Below are 23243 nucleotides of genomic sequence, written 5' to 3'. Positions count from 1 at the left end.
GAAACGGAATGCTTCCTCAAAATTCAAGGAGAGAATGGCGTTTGCTCACTTTTCCCCATTCAGTTGAGTTAGCAAGCCAATCATATTGAATAGATTTACTACCGTAATGAAATGTTTGTTTACGTGCGCTGCCGAAAAAGCAAAGGTGCAAACTTAAAAATAAGCAGCCAAGAAGGAACTGAATGCGGCATGTTTCGCAACGCTTGAGATCCATAGCCACGTAATAGCTCGCCTATTGATTTTCGAGTCTAACCATGCAGCAGGAGATGCACAAACTTATTGACAAACGCGTTGTGAGAGAACACCGCAGGAAGGCCGGGCCACATCATGCATGACACGATGCCGTGATTGCTCTATACGTCTATCGATTGCCCAATTCGTCACCCATAATGTTACGAGATGAAATCTATTTCTTCTTTGGGTCAGTTTCTTTCTTAATCGGGAAGCGGGGCGGCTGATGATATTTACATTCTCCAGTATGCAAAATTTTACCAAAACAAAACCCAGCCCCTAAACGTTATAAATATGGGTTGTCCCAACTGAGATATTTCAGTAACGAACCAACTTTCTTCGCTCTTTCACAAATGCAATTCTCCGTCGCTACCTTGCTCTTTGCTGCTACTTCTTTCGCTGCCTCCTCCGTTGTCTTGACCAAGACCGAGGCTAGCACTGTCTCCGAGACCATCACTTCCTGTGCTGAGTCCGTCACCAACTGCCCAGCCAGAAACAGCTCTTCTATTTCTACTTACGAGGGTGGTGCTGCTGCTGGATTTGGCTCCTACTACGCTGCTGGTGCTGCTGCTGCTGTTGCTGCTGGTGCTTTGTTGTTGTAAGTGCCGTTGCCTTACTAGAGCGCGCTATCTAAGCTATTTGGTAGCTAGTTAGTGATACCTATATATCGGTTTAATATTCGACAATAAACATCTCTCGGTGGATAGAAAAAGCAATATAGTACTCTTATTTTCGCATGTCTATTACACAGTAGGGCTAGCATTCCGCTTGGAAAGAAGCCCATTCCTGGAGTAGTTTACATAGCGCGACCTGCTCTCAGAGTCGGTCACCTTTCGGAATGCGGTCTCCATTGCTGCTTTCAGGTTCTCGTTGGTTTCCAGCGTCTTTTCGTAAGCTTTTCTCGACTGTTCCAATTCCTGCAGTTTATCGCCATCGCTCTCTAATTTGAGAGCCTCTATTTTCTGCCTCAGCTCATCTATTTGTTTCTGTTTCTCCTCCGTCTCGCGCACAGAATCCTCCATCGATTGGGTTGCCCGATCACGCTCAATAAGCATATACTTGCGTTCAGAACCAGCGGACTCAACTTTCAAGCGCACTTTTTCTATTTCCTCCTTCAGCCTTTGAATCTGTACGTCGGCCGTCAGCCACCTTTGAGCACCTTCTGCCTTCGGAACTTCTTCGGATATGATCTTTTCAATTGCAGATTGTTTTTCTGTGACTGAATCTTTCAGTTTGCTTATCTGCTCGTTCAACTCGGTAATCTTCTTGCTGCGCTCGTTGCTCAGAAGTTCCTGTTCCGCTAACTCGATCATTATTTGCTGATTCGTCGATAAGACCTCTCGAATACCGTTATTGTGGGCATCATAAAAACGATCAAAAGACTCAAGTTCTTTGTTGAGCAAAATAAAGTCCTCAAGTTTCTGGTTGAACTGAGACACAAGCGTATGGGTCAGTATCTGGTCCATCGCAATTTCTTTTGATATGCCAGTAACTTGCTTACTATCTGAGTTGAGCTCATTTGACAGATATTTCTTCTCCAGACGTTTCGACTCGTAGAAGTCCGTTTTCTTGTTGTTCTTGCTTTTAAATCTAGGCTGGATGATGTGTCCTATCATCTGGGTCTTTCCGTTGAAATTGAAGTTCAAATTTAAATCGTTATCTTTGGTCTCCTCTTCTTTCAAAAAGTCGTCATTATCGAAATTGAACTTCACTTCGGTCAAAAGTGACTTCTCAACATCGCTGGCGGTATACATCGGGATGGACGTCAAGTCCAAAAGGGGCCACTTGTTCACCTCTGGATCGCGTAGCCAGTTAGTAAGAAATTCCAGGTTCTTGTTGTAAATAGGACGTAACTCCGAAGGCAGTTGTCCCACCCTATCTCTCAAAACCACCAGAGCTGCTGTAACCGGCTTCAGGTAGTCGTTGTAATTTCTGGTAGCTACTAAATCACGGTAGTAAAGCGCAATATGCTCGATAGAGTTGATGGGCACCAGTCGCAAGATTCTGGTGCTTCTATTTCTGAGTTTTAGGACTTTGTCGTGGTCCAAAGAACAGCTGATATCAAATGAAATGATGATTTTCATTCTGGTGGTTGGTTCGGCGGTGAGATTCTTCATGTCAGAGGGGAATAGGTGCACATTCAAGTTGACATGTTTCTTGTTTGATCCGGACGCTTCTTTCAGCTTTGTCCCAGAGTAGCGTTTGAAATTGCATTTATGGCCTAGACAAAGCGCATCTATCAAATCCAGTGTCTTCCCCGGTCTCGCAATAATAGCGACGTCAAAACTTGGTTTGTCCTTGACATTGTATATTCCATCGAGCAGATTGAGCAGATCGCTCAGAATCTTGAATTTGCAGCTCGTCTCCGAGAGTCTTTTGGGGATATCTCTTGCGGTAAGACTTTTAGGAAAATAATGGTCAATCAGAAGATATGGATGCGAGCAGACCAGTTGGGTATTCAGCAACATTGTTTCTAAAGAGTCGAGCACCACACGATCGTTTTCGCGAGTGTCGTCGACCCGTTCGAAGAATTTGAGTATATCACTGTAGTGGAGGGACACGATCTGGTCTGTGAGTTCTTTTTGGAAATCGCTCATTGGGGTCGGTATTTTGTAGTCATTGGACAATTGGTAATCCTCATTCACATTGAAGTGTTCGTCTGCAATGGTCGGCTCGGGCTTGGCATCCAATATCTTTAGTAAGTCCATTTTGTTCAGAGATATAAATATTGTCTAAATTATTTATTTGTCAATATATTTTGAATAATTGTTATCATGATTTCCAAGACACTCAGCGAAGGTATGTGAAAATCTGTAAAAAACTAACCGTCAGACGAGATAAAGCTTTATGACCGCCAGATTAGGCTGTGGGGAATGGAGGCCCAGACCCGAATGCGTGGGTCACGAGTGCTTGTGGTGAACCTCACTAGCGTAGGTTGCGAGGTTGTCAAAAACCTTATGCTCGGAGGCATTGGCGCCATCACTGTGATTGACTCGTTCAAGGTGCTTGACCAGGACCTAAATGCCAACTTCTTCATTGACAAAACGCAGGTTGGCCAGCCGAAAGTGCTTGCTGCCGAGGCCAGAATTAAAGATTTAAATCCTCGGGTAAATCTGACCGTGAGCACTGACGACTGGCAAGAAAAACCTGAGGATTATTTTCTGTCTTACAACCTGATCGTTGCCACAGGGCTGGATAAGACGCAACTTACAAGACTCAATGCGATCACAAGAAAACTGAAAATCCCGTTCTACGCAACAGGCACACACGGTCTCTACGGTTATATTTTTGTTGACCTAATTGAGCACGAGTCGTCTGTGAAATACGAGAAAAATCCTACTCCAAAGAAGGTGGGCGAGCTCAGTCCGACCTCTGAGATTGTGAGTATCACCGAGGTTGTGGAGAACGACGTCGAGTTGCAAAACTGCATTGTCAAAACCAGGTTCGTTCCTCTGTCTGAGATATTCATCAACAACTACGATAAGCTCAAGTATTATTTTCCTACGCCGCGAAAGCTCAAAAAAATAAGTCCCGTGCTGCCCATTCTGCTTGCGCTGCTTGAGATACCCTCGCAGATAGGCAAGCCGATCGAAGATGTCGCTATCGACGCAAAAGAGCTTGAGTCCAAGGTGGCAGAGGTTGTCAGCCGTTTGAAGCTACCTGAAGAAATTATTAGACCCGAGCTTGTGGAAAAGCTGGCCCAACAGGCATTCTGCGAGTTCCAGCCCGTCAGCGCGATCATTGGTGGCGCGGTGTCGCAGGATCTCATCAATATGCTGGGACGAAGGGAGCTTCCGCTGAACAATTTTGTGGTCCTCGACGGCTTCACTAATGAAATGCCAATTTACACTCTATAAGCTGCTATTATACAAATTGACGCACCGATCCCAGCCGCCAGATACAATCGTCTGGTCATCAGGAGCAATGTCACAGCACATAAGCTTTTCTGGCGCCTTGAACTGTTTGATCACAAGCCAGTTGTCGCAGGAAAGAATATTTAGGTTGCCGTCGTAAGACGTGGTCACCATGAACTTGTCGTTACCAGACACTTTTATGTCAGAAATCAGCTTTTTGTGCGCCACAATATTCTGCTTCGGTTTGCGGTTGTTTCTAATGTCCCACACTTTCAGATTGGCGTCTCCACCGCCCGTGAGAAGCTCAAATCCGTTTTTCCTCCAGTCCATAGCATATATCCCCTTAACGTGGTCCTCCATCACCATGATCGACTTTCCTGTCCGCAGGTCCCATATATGGCCAATCCCGTCCAAACCGCCACTGGCAAGAAGAGACCCGTCTGGCTGGTGCGCCAAGGTAAACACTTCTTTCGAATGGCCTTCCTGGTAGTATAGCTCTTTATTTGTCTCGACATCCCAGAACCTCCACGTTAGGTCGAACGATGAAGACGCCAGAAACCGGCCCGAGGGATGGAATTGTATTCGGGCCACTCTATGCTCGTGCCCTTTGAGAGTGGCTACCACGGCTTGTGTATCGGCGTTGTGCAACAGGACCAGCCCTTCGCTTCCACTGGTGGCTACCACACTGGTTACGTGGGGGTGCCAATCTATCCCACCCACTTTCTCCTCGTGTCCGTCCAAAACGGCCAGCCTTTCCAGCTGCTGATTCATCAAGTACGTCTTGCCGTCCCACGAGCCACAGGCCAGGTATCTCTGGTCGTTGGAGTAGCGCAACACAGACGTGCAGCGATCAGAAACCACCTGCGAGCCCTGGGCAGCAATGTGCTTCAGCGATTCGTTGTACTTGCGACGCTCCTGCAGCACCTCCACGGGTCGATGATTCTGATAATATTCGGTTTGAGACTTGATTCTGTCACGAGCCCTTGCAAGCGAATAGTTGGCCAGAAAAACACGGGCCTGATACAACTCCTCGCCCCCTGGCGTGTAGAATTCTTCATCTTCGTCGGCATCTGAACCGTCCCCGCGGTCCAGCCCCGTCATGTCTGCAAAGCGAGCACGGAGGCCTTCGTCTCTGGCGAGCAAATCGACCAGTCGTTCGCGCCGATCTGCCTTGTCCTCGCCAAAGTAGGTCTGGGGCTCGCCCAGGGCCTGCAGCACGCGCCGCACATCTTCGTCGATCGTCGGGACCTGTTTGAGCACGTCCTTGAACTCAAGCTCGCTCATGCAAAAAATAAAAGTGAAAATGCGATTTGGTGCAAGGATGAGAAAGCCCCGGAATCATCAGGTAGTCATCTCGGAGTATGGGCCGAAAGGTGCATCCGGGCCTTTGTCGGCGCCGTGTGTGATGGCACCATCACGGTGTATGCGCCAGTATAGCGATCACTGGAGGTGGAATGGAAAAATGGTCGAACGGAAATGACGTGTAGCTCACGCCTTTTCCCCGGACTTTCCGTATTCGGTATCAGAAGATATTTTTTTGGTAGCAAGGATTAAAGCATCCTTTGGTCCCCCGATGTCCCGCGACTGATCAGGGGATATGGAATTGAAAAATGACGCAAATATATAAAGAGGCAAATTCTGGGGTAGTTGTATTCACTTGAAAAATGGCATACACACAGATCAATATCGACCAAGAAGAGCGCGACTTCCAGAAGGAAGTCGAGGAAATCAAGAAATGGTGGGCAGAGCCTCGCTGGAAGGGCGTCAAGAGAGTCTATCCGGCAGAGGAGATTGCGAAAAGACGGTCCACCATCAAAAACCCTAACGCTTCTGACACGATGGCCAAGAAGGCGTTCAAGTTGCTCGAGGAGCACCACAAAAATAAAACTGTTTCTTTCACCTTTGGTGCCTTGGACCCAATCCACGTGACGCAGATGGCCAAGTATCTGGACACCATCTACGTTTCTGGCTGGCAATGTTCTGCCACGGCCTCCACCTCCAACGAGCCTTCACCAGACCTTGCCGACTACCCTATGGACACTGTTCCTAATAAGGTGCAGCATTTGTTCTTCGCTCAGCTTTTCCACGACAGAAAACAGAGACACGAAAGATTTTCTCTTTCCAAGGAGGAGAGGGCCAAGCTGCCATACATCGACTTCATGAGACCGATCATCGCCGACGCCGACACCGGCCACGGAGGCATCACTGCTATTGTCAAGCTGACGAAGCTATTTATTGAGGCCGGCGCCGCAGGAATTCACATCGAGGACCAGGCCGCAGGAACAAAAAAATGCGGCCACATGGCCGGTAAGGTGCTGGTTCCTATCCAGGAGCACATCAACAGACTGATTGCAATTCGTACCTCGGCCGACATCTTTGGCTCGGACCTGCTGTGCGTGGCCAGAACCGACTCTGAGGCCGCCACTCTGATTACCTCGACGATCGACACAAGAGACCACTATTTCATTATTGGTGCCACCAATCCAGACGTGGAGCCTTTGGTGGAAGTCATGAACAGAGCCGAGCAAGAAGGTGCGTACGGTGCAGAGCTCGAGGAGATCGAGAAGCAGTGGACCGAGAAGGCAGGCCTGAAACTGTTCCACGAGGCTGTCATTGACGAAATCAAAGCCTCTGATATCAAGAATAAGGACGAGGCAATCAAGCAATTCACTTCAACCGTGACTCCTTTGAGCGGCCACTCGCACAGACAGGCCAAGGAGCTGGCCAAATCGATCCTCGGAAAGGACATTTTCTTCGACTGGGACGCCCCAAGAGTCAGAGAGGGCTACTATAGATACCAGGGAGGCACGCAATGTGCCATCAACCGTGCCAGAGCGTACGCTCCGTACGCAGACATGTTATGGATGGAGACGAAGCTACCAATCTACGAGCAGGCCAAGGAGTTCGCCGAGGGTGTTTTAGCCAAGTACCCCGAGAAATGGCTTGCGTACAACTTGTCACCTTCGTTCAACTGGAACGCTGCCATGTCTCCTGCCGACCAGGAGACATACATTAAGAAGCTGGCCGATCTTGGCTTCATCTGGCAATTCATTACGCTTGCTGGTCTGCACACCACTGCTTTGGCCATTGACAACTTTGCCCGTGACTATTCCAAGATCGGAATGAAGGCCTACGGACAAAACATCCAGGCCAAGGAGATCGAAGACGATGTTGAGGTTGTCAAGCACCAGAAATGGTCTGGTGCTACATACATCGACAGCATTGTGAAACTCGTGTCTGGAGGTGTTAGTAGTACTGCTGCAATGGGAGCTGGTGTGACTGAGTCCCAGTTCCAGAATGGTAAGAAATAACGGTAACTAAATATATGGCTACGAGATGAATATTATTCTAGTATTTATTTTCTGATTTAAATTTTGAATATAACATATTAAATACTGCCAAATGGTAGCCGGTATTTGTAATGGTATATGGCAACGCAGAATCTCGCAACCCTGTGCCAGAAGAAAGAGCTCTTTATTAAGCAGCTTGTCTCACTTCTTCTCAATAGCTTCCCTTATAGCATGGTAGGCCTCTGTAACTTGATTCTCCTCGAATATTTGTGTCCACCAAATTCCTCCATTTTGTAGCACAACTTTTTTCCTGTCGCATAATGTTATGATTTATCACAAATGACGTTAAAAGACATCTCGAATATTTCGGTCTCCCGACGCATAGACGACAGGTCTCCTCCTCGCAAGGCAATGAAACCAGCCAAGGTCATCGAAAACATCCAACGGAGTAGAGAACTGGAGCTCCAGAAGGTGCTGGAGTGGAAGGACAAGAACCAGCAGGAACTGAATGATCTCAACAGTGAGCTGTGGAGAATCCGCACAGACCTGCCAGAACTCGAGCTGGACCTTGAGAAGCTGAACAATCAGCTTTTTGAGCTTGAAAAGCAGTACAAAGAGAAGGAAAATGAGCTCGCAGAGGCAGACAAACGGTTAGAAAGCGAGATTGCGGAACTTAAACAGGAGTTTGAGCTCTACCGATGCAACACAGAACTGGACTTCAACCGCAAAATTGAGCAGCTTAGTACAGATTGTGACTCAAAGGTTCAGAGTGAAATAGCCCAGAAACAGGCGGCCTATATGGATGCCAGGCGGAAACTGGAGACGAGGAAAGACGAGCTCCTAAAACAAATCCACGAGGAAAAAATGCATTTTCAGAGCGAGAACGAGCGCATTATGGAACGGAGACGCGTCAGGCTGGAAGCTGTGGACAGAGAGTTTGCAAGAGAATCGAATAATTTGGAGTTGGACAAGAGAGAGATTGCCCAGGCAGTTGCTGCTGTCGATCGCAAGTGGGAGGCCGTGGAGGCAGAAATCGCCCGAAAAGAGGAAGAGACACAGGAACTAGAGTCACAATTGGAGTCTGCAAGGCTCAAGTCCGCACATTTTGAGGAAAAGACGGCCGAGATACGTCAGGAGATACAAATGCTTGATACTGAGTACCAAGAGAAAGCGCAGCTTCTGGAGCAAAAAGAGCAGGATGCCCAGAACTTTGTCAGCTCTACTGTTGCACTGAAAGAACAGCTTTTGGCTGAAGAACTGGCTCGTCGCAAAGCACATAATACTCTCCAGGATTTAAAAGGAAACATTCGGGTTTTCTGCAGAGTCAAGCCAGAACAGGATGAAAACTGTTTCAAACACCAATTGTTTGCATCTACAGACTCGAGCGACGGCAAAGAGCAAATCATAATCACCGAGCCACTGCTCTCGCAACAACCTCCCCACACCTTCAGCAAGCCGGCTCCCAAGAACTACAAATTCGGTTTCGATAAGGTGTTCGGCATGGACTCCACCAACTCAGAAATATTTGACGAAATCAGCCAGCTAGTCCAAAGCGCCTTGGACGGCTATAATGTGTGCATTTTTGCCTACGGACAGACAGGTTCGGGCAAGACGTTTACGATGTCGAGTGCCACGGACGGAATCATCCCCCGTGCTGTGGACCTGATATTTCAAAGAAGCCGTTCTGCCAAAGACAACGGCTGGGAGTTCAGCATCACCGGGCAGTTCCTGGAAATATACAATGAAAACATCAACGATCTGATGACAGAGTCTTATCTGCGCAACTTGGACGCTGTCAAGCACGAAATCAAGCACGACGAAGCTACGCGAACGACTACGATCACCGACATGACCACCGTTGCACTAGAAAACCAGGAACAGGTAGCCCAGATTTTGAAAAGTGCCAACAAGAACCGTGCCACTGCGTCCACGAACGCTAACCATCGGTCGTCGCGATCACACTCCATTTTCATGATCCAACTGAATGGTTACAACGCGAAAACTGGAGAGTCCATTAACGGAAAGTTGAACCTCATAGACCTGGCCGGGTCTGAGCGCATCTCGCAGTCGATGGTGACCGGAGATCGACTCAAAGAAACGCAATCCATCAACAGGTCTCTCAGCTCCCTGGGTGATGTGATAACTTCTCTGTGCAAAAAGAGCCAGCATATCCCATACAGGAACTCAAGACTGACCTATCTTCTCCAGTACTCGCTTGGCGGAGATTCCAAGACTCTCATGTTTGTTAACATATCCGCCAAGTTACAGCATTTTAACGAAACACTCAACTCGCTCCGTTTTGCCACCAAGGTTAATAATACACAGCTGCAGACGAAATAGTGAATAAATATATTGCATTAAACAAGCAGGGGTCGTTCCGGATTGTATCCCTCATCCAGAGGTTCGTTTTCTGTGTTGCTTAGCTCGCCGCTCTGTTTAAGCTCTGACCATAGGGCAGGGTAGTAACGCGTCGCAAAGCGCTCAACGTTGGTTCTCACGTCCTCATCCACACACCAGTTGTACATGTCACGAAGAACACGTCTGTCTATCAAATGGCCTCCGTCGCTATGGAAGTTTTCCTCGAGAACGCGCAGCGCCGTCTCATACTTACCAAAGGAGCAGTGTGCGATCAAATATTCGCCAAAAATGCGCGGGTCCGCCAGCACATCGTACGCCGACAGACTAGTGTAGAAATCCGTCACATGCTTAAGTGTGTATCCCCTGAGCGAGCGAAGCATCCAATAGCAGCTCTCTGCGTTGAGTCCACGCGATTTCGGCAGCGAATAGGCAATATGGAACGTGTCTCTCACTTTGAAGGAGTCCTCAATGGCGCAGTAGCCTTCCATTATGGCGTTAAGCAGCCTGATGTCCATGTTGATAGCCAGATCCATCTTGGCTCCCAAATGGAGTTTTTGCACACCTTCCACGAATTTGCACCGCGCAAAGGAGCGGAAAAGATAGATATAGACATCTTCGTTTGGAGGAGCGATCTTGGCCTCTTTGCTGAGCGCCTTGAGGTTTGCAAACATCTTGAGTGCTCGTCTGGGCTCGTTGTGAGAAATAAAGTATTCCATCAGACGATAATATTTCTCATATGGAATAATGAAGTTTTGATGGAGAAACTCATACACGTGCCAGTTCCGAGTGGTACTGACCTCTGCAGTGGTACTGTATTCATAGAAGGACTCGAATACTGGCTCATATTTTGTCACAGATTGGCGTTCGTCCTTTGAATGCTCCACCACTTCTATTTGGAAAAGCTCCATGGCGTCTCCCGCGCAGTCTTGCTCTAAAAACATGTCTATCATGGCCTTGAGAGCGGCTTTGTTTAAGGAATACCCATAGTTCTTGATCCGCTTGTACAAGATCACCTTTAAGGTGATATCATCATCGCTGTTTCGACAGTACATTTCGAGCAAACGGAACAGAACTGGAGCAAAAATGCTATTTTCCTCTTCGCCCCACTCTATAGGTTGTTCAAGGGACCCTTCAAACAGCTCCAAGGCTTCTTTGCATTTGCCAACATCCAACTGGTGTTCGATCAATGCAGCGTATGTTTCAGCCGTCGGCGTCACTGTATACTCTGACTCGAAAAAATCAGAAATAGCCTTCACAAAGTCCAGGCTCTTTTCCGAGTAGCAGCATGCACTGACCACATAATTGAAGGTTTCAGTGTCATTAACACGAAAGTCTTTTTTGTAACTATGTTCGAGATCGTAGTTGATTTTGCGTATCAGGTCGATAACGTTTCTTTCGTCCGCAGCCTTGTACACTTTGATCTGCATATATGACAGCCATTCGTGCCGGCTGAATTCAACAAATTCGTACTCTAGATTCTCTAGTAAATTCTCTGCCGCCTTGCTGTGGCCGAGTTTAAGAGCGGCAGCAACAATGGCAGCAAGCTCCTCGTCCCTGATATTTTTCCCCAGTTTGTTCCTGAAACACTCCGTCAAGCTCACTAATCTATCCAATATTTCCTTCACGCACCCATTGAACTTGTTCTCAGTGGCAAAATACAGAAGATTGATGTACTCGTTCAACGGCTGATCTTTTTTGTGCTCCATAACACCAACAACCTCGGTTAATCTTGCGGCCACCTGATTGTCCTCGTAATCTCGCCCGATTTCAGCGTCTGCAGCAATGAAAAATGCAGAAAGCAGCTTTTCAGACCGCTTTTCATCACTTAGATCGCATATTTCGAACAATTTGACCACCGTCGCAGTGTCTGGAGTAACCGTAGTAAATGCCTCCAGAGCTATATCCACAACCTCCATCTCCACGTCGTCATGTCTCAAAGAAGCTTCCTCCTCTATAAACGCCTCTATTGCCTTGATCGCTATGTCGCTCTTGTTGCTCACTAGCACGTAATTGAAAAACAGCTCAAATAAATGCAGTCGTATATTTCTATCCTGTTGGTACTCTTTGGATCCCCTCAACGAGGTGTAGAACCGGGGAAAAAAATCTATATTTTTCACGTCCTCAGCAGTCATAGCTGGAACAGCAGCTCTTAAAAGTGCCAGCATTTCCTGCGCGGTAAACACGTCCATCGGGTCTGATTCTCGATCGATGGCATGGACGATCCTGTTTATAAACGGAAGCTCGCTTTTGGAAAATTCTGAGCCCGTCATGCAATACAGTAGTTGTCTCAGCTTTCCGTGGAGCTGATCGGCCTTGCCTTTGGGTGCAATATGTTTGGAAAAATATATGGCCCGGAGGTCTGATTTAAGATTGGAGACAAGCTCCTCCAAATTGGTGTGTTCGGTGGAAACCGCGGACGAGAACCTGGCTGCAAAAATCAGCATCCCCACGGAAGTCGTGTTCTGCCTGCAGATAGCCAATGACGGGCCCGCCGCCCGCCGGCGACAATGACTCAACGTCCTAAGAAATCGATCCATCAATATTTAGATAAAAAAAGGTGGGGCAGCTCCTCAAAATTTGTATAAAAGGTGCACAGCCCAGAATACTTTAGACAGTCTATATATACAGGCCAATTACTTGGAAATCTCGTTGCCGTACTCGTCGTACGTCTTGGTGTTTTTTTGGTACGCACGGACAGCCCAGTTGTATCCGACAAACTGTATGTCCGGGGCGCTGGCGCCATCGGTCTTGGTGTATTCGCTCCAGAACTTCTGCGACTTAAGTCGCTCGTCCTCTGGAGGAAAGCCGTTTTCAAGCCGCAACTGCGCAACTTTCTCGCGCAAATAATCACAAACACGGCTGCGCAGAGCCTCTGCCTCTTTGCCGAATTTGAGCTCAAACGACAGATCGTTCGGATGCAACTTGTCGTGGTATTTATCGCATAAGGCACGCCATTCGGCACGGAATGCCTCTATTATGCGGTCATCCAGGGCCTTGCCTATGTTGACCGTGATTGTGGAGCCAATTCCCTGCGGAAGCACAGAGTCTACCACGTCGTCAACCTTGGCTTCGGGGACGATTTTTTCGAACCCGTCAGTGAAAATGGGCACCACAACGGGAGCCACCGTCGGCTCGAGGATCAGTCTGGCAGTGCCCCACCGGAAGAAGCGCATCGAGTTATTATGTGGAGGTTTCAACTGGCAAACGTAGCCCTCGGGGAAAATGTGGACCCAGGACGTTTTATATCGGAGAACAGGCGGAGTGTATCTCGGAGAGTAGAACGACCGCACGTCGGTTGCCAGCGTGCTGCCAACTGGGATGCTTTTCTCAGTACCTTGGAAAATATGGTCTGTATCCAGTGTATCGTCTGGGGACAAAATTCGAACCAGCGCGTCTAGACCCCCTTGGAAAGGCCCACGGCCAAATCTCTCACAGGCAAATAACTTTCCAAGAGAAAAGAATGTGCTGCTCGCCTTCGAATTGAAACAGATATTGGAGGCGGCAAGCCCCCATCTAATGTCGTCTAGCGAAAGAAAGTATCTCCACGGTAGACAGGCCCAAATAAATGGGTCGTCACAAACAGACATGTGATTCATTAGCGTGAGAAATCCGCGGTTCTCGGCGCGAGCTTTTGCAAGCCCATGGTCTAGATTATCCAGACCCTTGACATTAACGTTGTAGAACAAACCTAGGATGGCTTTGCTACCACCCACCACGGCCATGCATGTGGCTTGGGAAAAAAAGTTCCAGATGCGAGACTGTCCAGGACGGTCTTTCAGGATAAACTCGTCTCCTCGCTGCAAAACATCGTAGAACGACATGTGCGAAGCAAGAGCTTGGTTTTCGAGATTTGGAAAAAAAATAAAAAAATAAAAGTGATTAGGTAAATTGCTAGGGCGGTTCACGTGAAACTGATCACGCGGAAAATAGTCAAGTTTGGGTGTTTAGGTCAGTTCAGAATGTGGCTTGCACTTCGACAACTGGGGCATGTAGCAGTGGAATTAACATGTCACCAGTACAAATTAAACAAATTCAAAGTCAATGGTTGTGGCGAAGCGGCTGCGGTCCTGCAAAACTTATCATTCGCCATAAAATACTCGACTGACTACATCATTACCCCAACTGCTACGAAACTGCGTAAGCAAAAAAGGAGGTAACAAACTGAATTGAGGAAGCTTGTGTAACTTGCAGCATCAAAAACCCATCTTCTGGCTGTCAGTTGATGCTCAAATTTCCTGGCTACTTTGGTAAACTGAGAGCCCTGCCACCGGAGACGCCCGCATACAGCTTTTCGCCGGTCGAAACCATCATTGACACAATCGTATCTTCCGCGCAGTTTTCACCCAAATCGCCTCCTGGCAAACTTATCAAACGGTGGAAGAAATGGGGGTGTTGTGGAACAGCTGCAACCGGATGCGTTGCAAGTGGTAGCAAAAAAAGAGCTCGAAACGAACGATTGTCAGTTGTCCGGAAATCCCCTCATAATGCAAACAGCTTGTCGCAACCGCTACCAAAGAAACCAGTCAATCAGAAAAGGTTTCGAGTGCCAAAGCAGACTATTTCTAGACTTCGTGACATGTTTTCCCAGCCCAGGCGACTTCTTCCTTGAACCTGAACCAGGACTGTTACTTTGACCTGATAGAGTTTTGGATGGATGTGATGGATGTGCTGTCTCCAAAAAACAGCGTCCCATATGGTACCTGCTTTACCTTTTGACTGCCAATAATTCTGGAAATCCTAGGCCGTTCACTTGAAGTCGTAAAGGACTGTTGTATAGCATACAGTTATGATTTCTCTATCGAAATGTATGAGAAAAGGCGGAAGTGTCTGAGCCATAAAAACCCAACACGGTCTCGAGACGGTGTAATTTCATTAGTCTTGTGCAGCTGCACCAGCAGACAGATGTTCAGACCAAAGCATCGCAAATGCATCGATCAAGCACCATATGCCCACCCACCCAAAAGCACATACAAGCTACAATAACTCATCCACTCATTATCCGTACATCACTTCCTTTTCTCGCTCACCTGCTCGACCTTGACGTCTTCTAGACCCTTCTCCTTCAAAAGCCCCAGAATGTACGTTTCCACCTCGTCCCCCACGTCTCCCTGGATCACCACCTCGTCTTTCTTCTCGGCATTCTTTGTAACCGACGCGCCCGTGGCAAACTTCGACGCAAATGTCTTGGCCATCTTCTTCATGTCCACGTCGAAAACCTCGAGACCTGCGATGGCAATAACGTGCTTGTGTTTTGTGCGCTGGATCCGCTTTATCAGCACCTTTGAGCTTTTAAGCGACTGAAGCTCGCGCTCCAGCTTGCGCTCCTCTTTGAGCTGCATCTTGGCGAGCGACTCAGAGATCTTGGCCTCTTTTTCAGATGACAGCGACGAGTTGTGCGCGCTTTCAGAGTACAGTCTCTTGTAGAGCTCCGGGTCGTCTTCCTCGAGCCAGGCCTTACATTTCTTGAACTTCTTGCCAAACTCGCAGAACTCCACCGGGAAGCTGCACACGCCGCAATATTTGACCTGCACAGGAGTCACAGCGCTCATGGATATATAGGAAATAAAATGATTTTTTTTCTTCACGGCTGTGCTCTTGTGAATTTCGAATTGCTGTAAAAATTGTTTACCATCGCGTTGCACAAAATATAAGAAATGGCCGCCTACGCAAGTCAAACGGTGCCTCAGCTCAAGGAACTGCTCAAGCAAAGGGGTCTGCCGACCAACGGGGTCAAGGCAGACCTGATTGGGCGTTTGGAGGAGTCTGACAAGATCGAGGCCCAACTCGACGCGGGAGAGGAGTCTGGAGCGAGAAAGGACGAGCCGGCGCCAGAACAGGAGCCGCAGCCGGTAGACACAAAGCCCGAGGAGCAGAAGCAGGAGCCTGCCGCTGAAAAGACGGCTGCCGAAGCCGAAAAACCGCCACAGACTGCCACGGCCCCAGACTCCAAGGAAACGCCAGAAACCGCCAGGGAGGAGAAGAAAAACCTCAATCCAGAGGAACTGAAACAGGCGGCGATCGAGCTGCTGAACAAGAAGATTGCCCGGGCAAGAAAGTTCGGCAACGAGGAGGACATTGCACAGCTGGAGGCCAGTCTCAAGCGGATCCACAAGTTCGGCATTTCGCTGGACTCGGCGCTTGCCAGAGACCTCGGATTCAGACAGGAGAAGCCCCGCCAGCCGCAGGGGTTCAAGAACGGCAAGAAGAAGTGGCGCAAGTGACGGTTGTAACATAGACAGAGTGTAAGCGTAGATATACACAGGTGTGCGGTGTGCGGTGCGAGGAGTGCGCTCTCTTGCGTTCGCGACCGTTGTGCATGGAATCTATTGTTCGCTATTGTGAAGAGCAGCTCAATTTATAAAGTGTAGATATCAGAAGAGTTTTGAGTAGAAGGTGACATCCACGGGAGGCTCCAAAGCAAATTTGCGTAAAGTTATTTTGCTCAACTCCGCATCATAACCAGATCTTGCCCATACGCACCTCCCTCTGATAATTGGCACCTTTGCGATGTCCCAGAATCCAGATCAGAAACCGGCAGGGGGATTGTTGACCGCCCCCCACCCCTACCGTCCACAGGCCCCTGATCCGCAATATATCGTCAACGTGCTGAACCTGCCGCGCACCATGACCAGAGTCGACCTGGAAGAGCTGCTGGAACCGCTCGCGATCGACCTTGACGCTATCGGAAGCGTCCAGATCTACGAGATGCATACCAACGGGCTGTCTGTAGCGTCGCTGGGGATGGACGACTACGAAACGGCGGCGAGGATCGCGAGCCGGCTGGACGGGTACGAGTACTACAGCGTGGTTTTGCAGTGCCATATGCTCAGTGCGTATCAGCCACAGATTCCTGCTAAACAAGGTGTTGCTCCGTTCTTCCCCACAATCGAGCCTGTGCCGGCCCCGATGGCGCCTGTGCCCGGCGTGGCGCCCTTCATCCCCTACTATACGTACGGAATGCCCGTTCCCAGACAGAGATCTGTGTCGTTTCCCTACGTCGAACCCGCGCCCGCCACAACTGCTGCCCCTCCACACAATCACCAGCCACGCGCGTACCGCTCCCCAAAAAAATACCCCGGTAAGACCAGGCAGCGCGTGGAGCTGGGCAACAATTATTCTTCGATCCTGAACCCGGACTTCGACGAGGACGGCTCTGCGTCCGAGTCCGAGTCCTCTGTCGACGACAACGACCGGCCTGCCGAACAGCTCGTCCAGTACACCGCGGCAAAGTACGTCAGTCCAACGCGGCTATTTGTCGGCAACATCCCGTTCCACGCGACGTATCTATCTGTGCTGAACTTCCTGAACTCGGGACGGCCCAAGATCGTCCAGCTGTATCTCAAGACGCAGCCCAGCGGGGTCTCGAAGGGGTTTGCGATCGCGCAAACGACAAGTCTGGAGGACTCGGTCGAGCTGATCGAAAAATTCCACGGCGCACGGTTCCAGGGCCGCAGTCTCGTGGTGCGGTTCGACAAGCTGCCAAAACTGGTGGTGAAGAGCCACAACATCAAGAAGCGCAAAAACATGGAGAAAAGGCAGCTGGATGAAAAGGAGAACGAGCAGGACCAGCCCGACGGGTCGCGTGCGGGACAGCGCTCCGTTGGCGACGAAAAACATGTCGCCCAGGAGCTGGTGCTGGCCATCAACAACATGAAAGTCTCGTAGGCTGGCTCTAAAGCAGCGGCTGGAACTTGAAAGGCGGCCGGTCGGAAGGCGGGAGCGGAGGATGTAGCACCGGCGGAGCAGGCTGCGGACGCGGATAAGCGGTGTCGAAGTTCAGATTCAGGTAATCTTGCATGTTGTGATAGATGAGCTCCAGCTCAATGAGCTTGTTGGGCTTGTTTTTAGTAGCATCAAACAATTTCTCCAGTTCCTGGTCGCTGTTGATTAGGGTTTTCGTTTCTGCGTTGCGGATCTTGAGGATACGGTTATTATTGACGATGCCAAACGCGGTCTTGGAGTTGGTGATTAGCTCCAGCACCGTTGGCGGCGAGCACGAGCTCGAGGGGTATATGAAGCGCAGGTCCTTAGTGTTGAAGCGGATGACCACGGTGATTAGGGTGTCGGAGGACGGGGACCGCGACAGGATGGACGATTTGTGTATAGGGGGATTTGGCAGCGGGTTGAACGGATAGTCTTTTTCCAGGATGCTGCGAAAGATGTCTGCGACCGGGTACAACACCTCGTTGAAGCCGAAATCCTTGACGCAACCTCCAACCAGTTTTTTGAACAGCTGTGCTGCCACGAACTCGCCCAGCTGCACCACTTCAAGAGACTCGTTGTCCAGTCCCTTGATGATGGAGCTCAAAACAAAGTCGCTGTTGAGTTTCTGTCGGATGTAGATGACCGAGTCGAACGAGAGATGCCCAAAGCTGCGTTCGAGCACAAACATGACGGCAGACGCGATGCACGCCGACCCAAACCCTTCGATCGACTCGAACGAGCGTGCGGTCGACTTTGTCAGCTCGTAGCACGTGCGCGACTTCTTGATGCTGATCAGCAGCCGGTCTGCAGCGGCACGGAACTCGTCGTCCATGTTGAGCTGCCGTAGCGAGCTTGTGAACGGTCGGTGGAGCATCGGCGCCACAAGGGCAGAAATGGCAGTTTTGGACTCCGTCTCGGCGTCGTCCGACTTGTTGCCACTTTGGAACGCGTCCTCGTTGACCAGATCAGAGTATATCGGGCTTGCTGTTTCCTCAGTGCTGGAGCGGTCCTCTTTCTCACGCCGCCGGTTAGCGAGCCGTTTCTGCGACCGTTTCTTGTTTCTGCGCACACTCTGGATCGCCAGTCGCACGAGCTTGTCAAACTCGGGCAGTGTCTCTCTTGGGAACCCAAATTCCTGCTGTAGGGTCTGTGCACAAACGGCGATTTCTGCATCCTGTTCGCACGCTTTTTTGGAGCTCAGAGACAGCGACTCGACCAAAAGCAGTCTGCGGGACGAGAACTTGCGCCACAGGATCTCGTCGTGGAAGTTGAGCTTCTTCCGGATCGCGCTGGTGGCGCCTGTGCGAGCGTCAGAAGTCGCCATAGACAAGAGAAATAAAATAAAATGACTTATTTTTTTGTCGTCGCGTCGGTGGGACGAAGGAGTCATTCTTAGTCATTTTATTTATCCCCTTTTTTATGGCTCGTCTATTAATAGTGCTGCTACTTGCACTCAATACGTTTGCGCTGCTCAACGCTGAGGCGTTTCTGGACTGTGGACCACTCTGCGTAAGTAGAGCTCCCCGAAACCTCTAACTTTAGGACGATGGTTACTATTTAGAATGCCACGATCGCGCGCGCAGCGGTTATTTGTCCTGCACGGCCCCCAACGAGGTGTGCAAATGCTACTACGTTGGGGCGTTGGTGTCGCAGTGCACCAAATTCTGTCCCGCCTACGTAAGTACACTCTTGCTGCCACTAATTTTAGAACAAAAACACCTACGAGCTGCTCTCCTCGCTCTGCAGCAGAAACGTCTACGAAATGTCCAATACGAAAATCGTGGAGACGTCGGCCGCGCTCAACGTCCTGAAAACCAACGAGACAAGAAAAAGCGCTCTTTCTGCGCGACCGTGGCCTTCAGAGAGCGACTGGGAAAGAGACGTGCTGGAGCTGAAGCTGAGCCCCAAGATCCGCAGTCGTCAACGGCTGCTGCCCGAATCGCACGAAGTGTTGCAGGCAATACAAAGAAATTACACGGTGCACACGTTGAACGCGGCCCCCGTGCTGAGACCCACAATGGGCCATTTTCTTCCGCTTATGGCACTAATATTGACTAGATAGCTAGACGGTGTCGTGATGCTCTGCTCTGGCCTTAAACGACTCGGCATCGTCCACCAGCGCAACGGTATCTTCGCCGTCAAACACCCGCGCAATCTCTTCCAGCGAATAGCCCTTGGTTTCCGGGTAGAACACATAGGTGTTGACCACGAGAGCACCGAGAATACAGCAGAACACAATGTAATAGCGCCAGCCAATGCGGTCCATGGCGATCGAGTTGCAGAACGCCGCAATCAGCAGAGCACTGTACACACCAAACAGTTCAACGGTGATGCCCTTGGAACGCAAATGGTACGGGAAGATCTCTGTTGGATACGCCAGAAGCAGCGGCGTGTACGCAATGTCATAGTGGAAATAATAGATAAAGATGAACCCGAGAACGGCACGGCCGTACTGTTTGGAGCCCGTTTGAGAAAACTTCGCAGAGCACGCCGTCCAGATGATGTACGAAATCAGCATGCCAATGCCAGAGAACAGAAACAGTGATCTGCGGCCGAATCTGTCCACCACAAGGGCGCCTGTCACCGCAGCCACGAGATTGAAAATTTGGAGCAGACCGTTGATCAGCGACTGCATATCGGAGGAGGTGATGCCGATGGTGTCGAGAACAAGCGTGAGGTAGTACGAAACAACGGCGATTCCATTCCACTGCGCACCGACACCGACGCTGAGCGCGATGTACGTTCTTTTTCTGTTTCCGGGCGTCCTGACAAGGTCTAGCCACCTGGACTTGGCGGCCTCTTTCTCCAGGTCGAGCGCCTGGATGATCTCTGTCATTTCGACGTCGATCAGCGGCAGCTTGTCGTCACCGTTGGCGTGGTACTTGACGAGGATGCCGCGAGCCTCAGAAATTCTTCCCTTGGAGACCAGCCATCTAGGCGACTCTGGAACGAGCCACATGAAGAGAAGTTGGAGACAAGGGAAGCCGGCTTGCAAGATGGTGGGTATTCTCCAGGCCCACGAATCGCCGCGGCCCGAGGTGCCGTAACACGACCAGGACGCCAAGATGGCACCGAGATACCACATACACCAGTACAGCGAGGTCAGTTTTCCTCTGAAGGACGGATACGCCAGCTCAGCAGTCAGCAGCGACACAGGCTGCACGGCAAACATACCGGCGGCACCCACAATAAACCGCGCCACGATCATCTGGGCCATCGTGAAGGCGGTTGCTTGGATGATGGTGGCGACGACGATTCCAAAAAGACCGCTGATCAAAACGGGTTTTCTGCCGATCCTGTCGGTGAGCCATCCGACCGTTGGCAGCGCGATCAGACAGCCGCAATTTTGCGCTGCGTTAATAAATCCAAGCATAGTTCCGTGCGGGTTGCCAAAAAAGTCCCGCCACTCTTGCAGCGATTGCAGACCGTTCATCAGCGATCCATCGTAGCCTGCGGTGGCAGACGACAACAGTGGGACTAGCATCAGACAGTTGAGAACGAGCAGGTGTTTGGTTCTCCACCAGGGTTTTTCGTATTTGGGAAGCACCTGGGCGATGGCAGGCCCGACAATCTCCTCGATGGGGGTGGTGTTAAGACGAATCATTTACAGAGCTGGGGGACAAACCAATATTCAGACGCATATTTATAGCTACACACTTGCGTTCCGCATTAGGAAAAAACCTGGGGTTGCAGGAAAAAGCCCATACGTCACAGGGTGTGTGTGCACCTGGTGCGGACTAGAGATTTACGGGCAGCAGAATCCGCCGTCGACAATGAAGTCGCTGCCGGTCGTGTACGAGGACGCGTCCGAGGCCAGATACAGGTAGATGCCCTTGAGTTCACGTGGATCGGCGTCTCTGTGCATAGGGATGGCCCTGAACCAAGCCTCCTTCATTTCGAACGGACAGTCGCCCGAAATGGCCGTGTCGATGTATCCTGGCGAGACGGAGTTGACTCTGGCAAAATCGGCCCATTCAACCGCAAGCGACTTGGACAGATGGATGACGCCCGCCTTGGCAGCGTTGTAGGCTGCCTGCTGCTGTGGCACATTGACGATGTGGCCCGACATGGAGGCGGTGAAAATCATGCTTCCAAAGCCCTGTTTTCTAAACACAAATCCTGCTGCACGGGCGCAGTAGTACGCTCCGTTGAAGTCTGTGTCCACCACGTCGTGGAAAGCCTCCAGAGATTGGTCCAGTCCACCGGCCTTGGCAGGGATGCCTGCGTTGGCAATCATGCAGTGGAGCTTGCCGTCGAAGTCCGCGAGCGCAGCAGCAACGGCAGATTCGACCTCTTCATAGTGGCGCACGTCCACCTGGTACGCTTTGGCCTTGACTCCGTATTTGGAAATCAGCTCTTCGGCCAGCGTCTTTGCGGAGGGGTTTTTGTGGTACCAGAGCGCGAGGTTGGCCCCCGCCTCTGCAAGGCCACGAGCGACTTCGTGGGCGATGCCGCCGGACGCGCCGGTGAGAATGACGAGTCTGTCCTTCATCGAGAACATCTCGAAGACGGAGTCAGTGATAGGTGGGTTGGCTCTTCTGATTGACTGTGGCATAGCTGAATGATGAAGAAACGTTAGCGTTTGATGGCCGCTTTATAGCGTGCAAAACGGACTTTTTCAAAGACAGAGGGCGACAGTCGCCCTTGCTGCATTTACCCCAGACACACCCATGCTCGGAGAAAGTGGAGAAGGTGGGGAACCTGCAGGAGACCTAATTTTTTCTCGGAGACAAAGCCGTGCGCGGGCGTCGGTGGCCCTTCTGGGGTAAGATGATAACGGTTTACGGGTGTTTTTCTGCTTTCTAGACTGCATTAACGGCTATACATTGCTACCAACGACCTATCTATACTGGCACCGCCTCGAAACGCTCAGGTCAAGGTGTAGCCTCCGCCCACAACGAGCTCGGCGCCAGTCATGTAGGACGACGCGTCGCTGGCCAGGAACACGTACACACCCTTGAGCTCGTACGTCTGGCACATTCTCTGTGCAGGGATCATCTGCCCCCACGTTTTCTTCCACTCTGGTGGGTGCACATCCACCATATCGGTGTCGATGTATCCTGGCGACACACAGTTGACTCTGGCAAAGTCGATCCACTCAACGGCCAAGCAGGCGGCCAATCTGACAAGGCCGGCCTTGCTGGCATTGTAAGGGGCCTGTTTTTGCGGATAGTTGACAATCAGCGACGAAACAGAGGCCGTGAAAACGATGCGGCCCTGGTCCAAAGTTCCTGCTGCCTTTTGCTCCTTGAACACTTTGGCAGCAGCCTGAGCCGTGTAGTACGCTCCGTCCAAATTGACCGACATCTGGGTTCTGAAGTCTTCCTCAGAAAAGTCTTCTGCCGGCTGGTGAATGCAGATTCCTGCGTTTGGGACCACAATGTCCAAACGACCAAAGTCTGCGAGAACTTCGCGGGTGGTGGTTTCGATGGCCGCCTTACTGGTGACGTTACACTTGTACGCCTTGAATCTGACGCCGTACTGTGCGAAGCTATCTGCGAGCTCCTTCATGGCCTCTGGCGAGGACGAGTTGTACGTGATGGCGATGTCTGCGCCAGCCTCAGCAAGGCCGATTGCCGCGCCGAGACCGATTCCGCGCGAGCCGCCGGTGATGAAGGCGACTTTGCCCTTGAGGGAGAAGAGAGCGTTAACGTGTGCGTTTTCTGGCTTGAACAGCATTTTTGGACCGGATTTCAGAGAGAAAGTACCCGGTTTTATAGCGCAGATCGGGTTTGGTGGTGCCCCACAATTTTTTGCGGATCTGGCCTAGAATGGGGGCGACTAATTCCGAGGCTGCGGATATATA

General features: G+C 50.4%; 15 protein-coding genes across 15 annotated transcripts; 6 read left to right on the top strand and 9 right to left on the bottom strand.

The window, feature by feature from the left end:
• Positions 1-584: 584 nt before the first annotated feature.
• Positions 585-833, top strand: HPODL_00146 (putative secreted protein; the record flags this gene model as incomplete). Its single annotated transcript, XM_014081595.1, has 1 exon — positions 585-833. One exon carries the CDS (start codon positions 585-587, stop codon positions 831-833), a length of 249 nt encoding a protein of 82 aa, XP_013937070.1.
• Positions 834-974: 141 nt separating this feature from the next.
• On the bottom strand, positions 975-2939 carry HPODL_00145 (HDA1 complex subunit 3; the record flags this gene model as incomplete). The annotated part of the gene is made up of 1 exon (XM_014081594.1): positions 975-2939. The coding sequence occupies one exon, from the start codon at positions 2937-2939 to the stop codon at positions 975-977; it is 1965 nt and encodes a 654-aa protein (XP_013937069.1).
• A 66-nt stretch (positions 2940-3005) lies between these two features.
• On the top strand, positions 3006-4088 carry HPODL_00144 (Nuclear protein that acts as a heterodimer with Uba2p to activate Smt3p (SUMO); the record flags this gene model as incomplete). The annotated part of the gene is made up of 2 exons (XM_014081593.1): positions 3006-3030; positions 3064-4088. 2 exons carry the CDS (start codon positions 3006-3008, stop codon positions 4086-4088), a joined length of 1050 nt encoding a protein of 349 aa, XP_013937068.1.
• Positions 4083-5369, bottom strand: HPODL_00143 (U4/U6 small nuclear ribonucleoprotein PRP4; the record flags this gene model as incomplete). Its single annotated transcript, XM_014081592.1, has 1 exon — positions 4083-5369. One exon carries the CDS (start codon positions 5367-5369, stop codon positions 4083-4085), a length of 1287 nt encoding a protein of 428 aa, XP_013937067.1.
• Positions 5370-5749: 380 nt separating this feature from the next.
• Positions 5750-7396, top strand: HPODL_00142 (Isocitrate lyase; the record flags this gene model as incomplete). Its single annotated transcript, XM_014081591.1, has 1 exon — positions 5750-7396. One exon carries the CDS (start codon positions 5750-5752, stop codon positions 7394-7396), a length of 1647 nt encoding a protein of 548 aa, XP_013937066.1.
• Positions 7397-7714: 318 nt separating this feature from the next.
• Positions 7715-9715, top strand: HPODL_00141 (putative kinesin family protein (KlpA); the record flags this gene model as incomplete). Its single annotated transcript, XM_014081590.1, has 1 exon — positions 7715-9715. One exon carries the CDS (start codon positions 7715-7717, stop codon positions 9713-9715), a length of 2001 nt encoding a protein of 666 aa, XP_013937065.1.
• A 17-nt stretch (positions 9716-9732) lies between these two features.
• HPODL_00140 (uncharacterized protein) lies at positions 9733-12177 on the bottom strand (the record flags this gene model as incomplete). The annotated part of the gene is made up of 1 exon (XM_014081589.1): positions 9733-12177. One exon carries the CDS (start codon positions 12175-12177, stop codon positions 9733-9735), a length of 2445 nt encoding a protein of 814 aa, XP_013937064.1.
• Positions 12178-12366: 189 nt separating this feature from the next.
• HPODL_00139 (Lyso-phosphatidylcholine acyltransferase) lies at positions 12367-13554 on the bottom strand (the record flags this gene model as incomplete). The annotated part of the gene is made up of 1 exon (XM_014081588.1): positions 12367-13554. One exon carries the CDS (start codon positions 13552-13554, stop codon positions 12367-12369), a length of 1188 nt encoding a protein of 395 aa, XP_013937063.1.
• Positions 13555-14739: 1185 nt separating this feature from the next.
• HPODL_00138 (Translation machinery-associated protein 22) lies at positions 14740-15282 on the bottom strand (the record flags this gene model as incomplete). The annotated part of the gene is made up of 1 exon (XM_014081587.1): positions 14740-15282. The coding sequence occupies one exon, from the start codon at positions 15280-15282 to the stop codon at positions 14740-14742; it is 543 nt and encodes a 180-aa protein (XP_013937062.1).
• Positions 15283-15387: 105 nt separating this feature from the next.
• HPODL_00137 (uncharacterized protein) lies at positions 15388-15954 on the top strand (the record flags this gene model as incomplete). The annotated part of the gene is made up of 1 exon (XM_014081586.1): positions 15388-15954. One exon carries the CDS (start codon positions 15388-15390, stop codon positions 15952-15954), a length of 567 nt encoding a protein of 188 aa, XP_013937061.1.
• A 286-nt stretch (positions 15955-16240) lies between these two features.
• Positions 16241-17398, top strand: HPODL_00136 (uncharacterized protein; the record flags this gene model as incomplete). The annotated part of the gene is made up of 1 exon (XM_014081585.1): positions 16241-17398. One exon carries the CDS (start codon positions 16241-16243, stop codon positions 17396-17398), a length of 1158 nt encoding a protein of 385 aa, XP_013937060.1.
• Positions 17399-17405: 7 nt separating this feature from the next.
• On the bottom strand, positions 17406-18761 carry HPODL_00135 (uncharacterized protein; the record flags this gene model as incomplete). The annotated part of the gene is made up of 1 exon (XM_014081584.1): positions 17406-18761. One exon carries the CDS (start codon positions 18759-18761, stop codon positions 17406-17408), a length of 1356 nt encoding a protein of 451 aa, XP_013937059.1.
• Positions 18762-19499: 738 nt separating this feature from the next.
• Positions 19500-21041, bottom strand: HPODL_00134 (Lactose permease; the record flags this gene model as incomplete). The annotated part of the gene is made up of 1 exon (XM_014081583.1): positions 19500-21041. One exon carries the CDS (start codon positions 21039-21041, stop codon positions 19500-19502), a length of 1542 nt encoding a protein of 513 aa, XP_013937058.1.
• A 141-nt stretch (positions 21042-21182) lies between these two features.
• HPODL_00133 (NADP-dependent mannitol dehydrogenase) lies at positions 21183-21992 on the bottom strand (the record flags this gene model as incomplete). Its single annotated transcript, XM_014081582.1, has 1 exon — positions 21183-21992. The coding sequence occupies one exon, from the start codon at positions 21990-21992 to the stop codon at positions 21183-21185; it is 810 nt and encodes a 269-aa protein (XP_013937057.1).
• Positions 21993-22306: 314 nt separating this feature from the next.
• On the bottom strand, positions 22307-23116 carry HPODL_00132 (uncharacterized protein; the record flags this gene model as incomplete). The annotated part of the gene is made up of 1 exon (XM_014081581.1): positions 22307-23116. One exon carries the CDS (start codon positions 23114-23116, stop codon positions 22307-22309), a length of 810 nt encoding a protein of 269 aa, XP_013937056.1.
• Positions 23117-23243: the final 127 nt, after the last annotated feature.

The sequence above is a fragment of the Ogataea parapolymorpha genome, chromosome I (genome assembly GCF_000187245.1).
Source record: "Ogataea parapolymorpha DL-1 chromosome I, whole genome shotgun sequence".
Lineage (NCBI taxonomy): Eukaryota > Fungi > Ascomycota > Pichiomycetes > Pichiales > Pichiaceae > Ogataea > Ogataea parapolymorpha.
The sequence above is the reverse complement of the archived record's forward strand: the minus strand, read 5'-3'. Positions and strand labels throughout refer to the sequence as shown.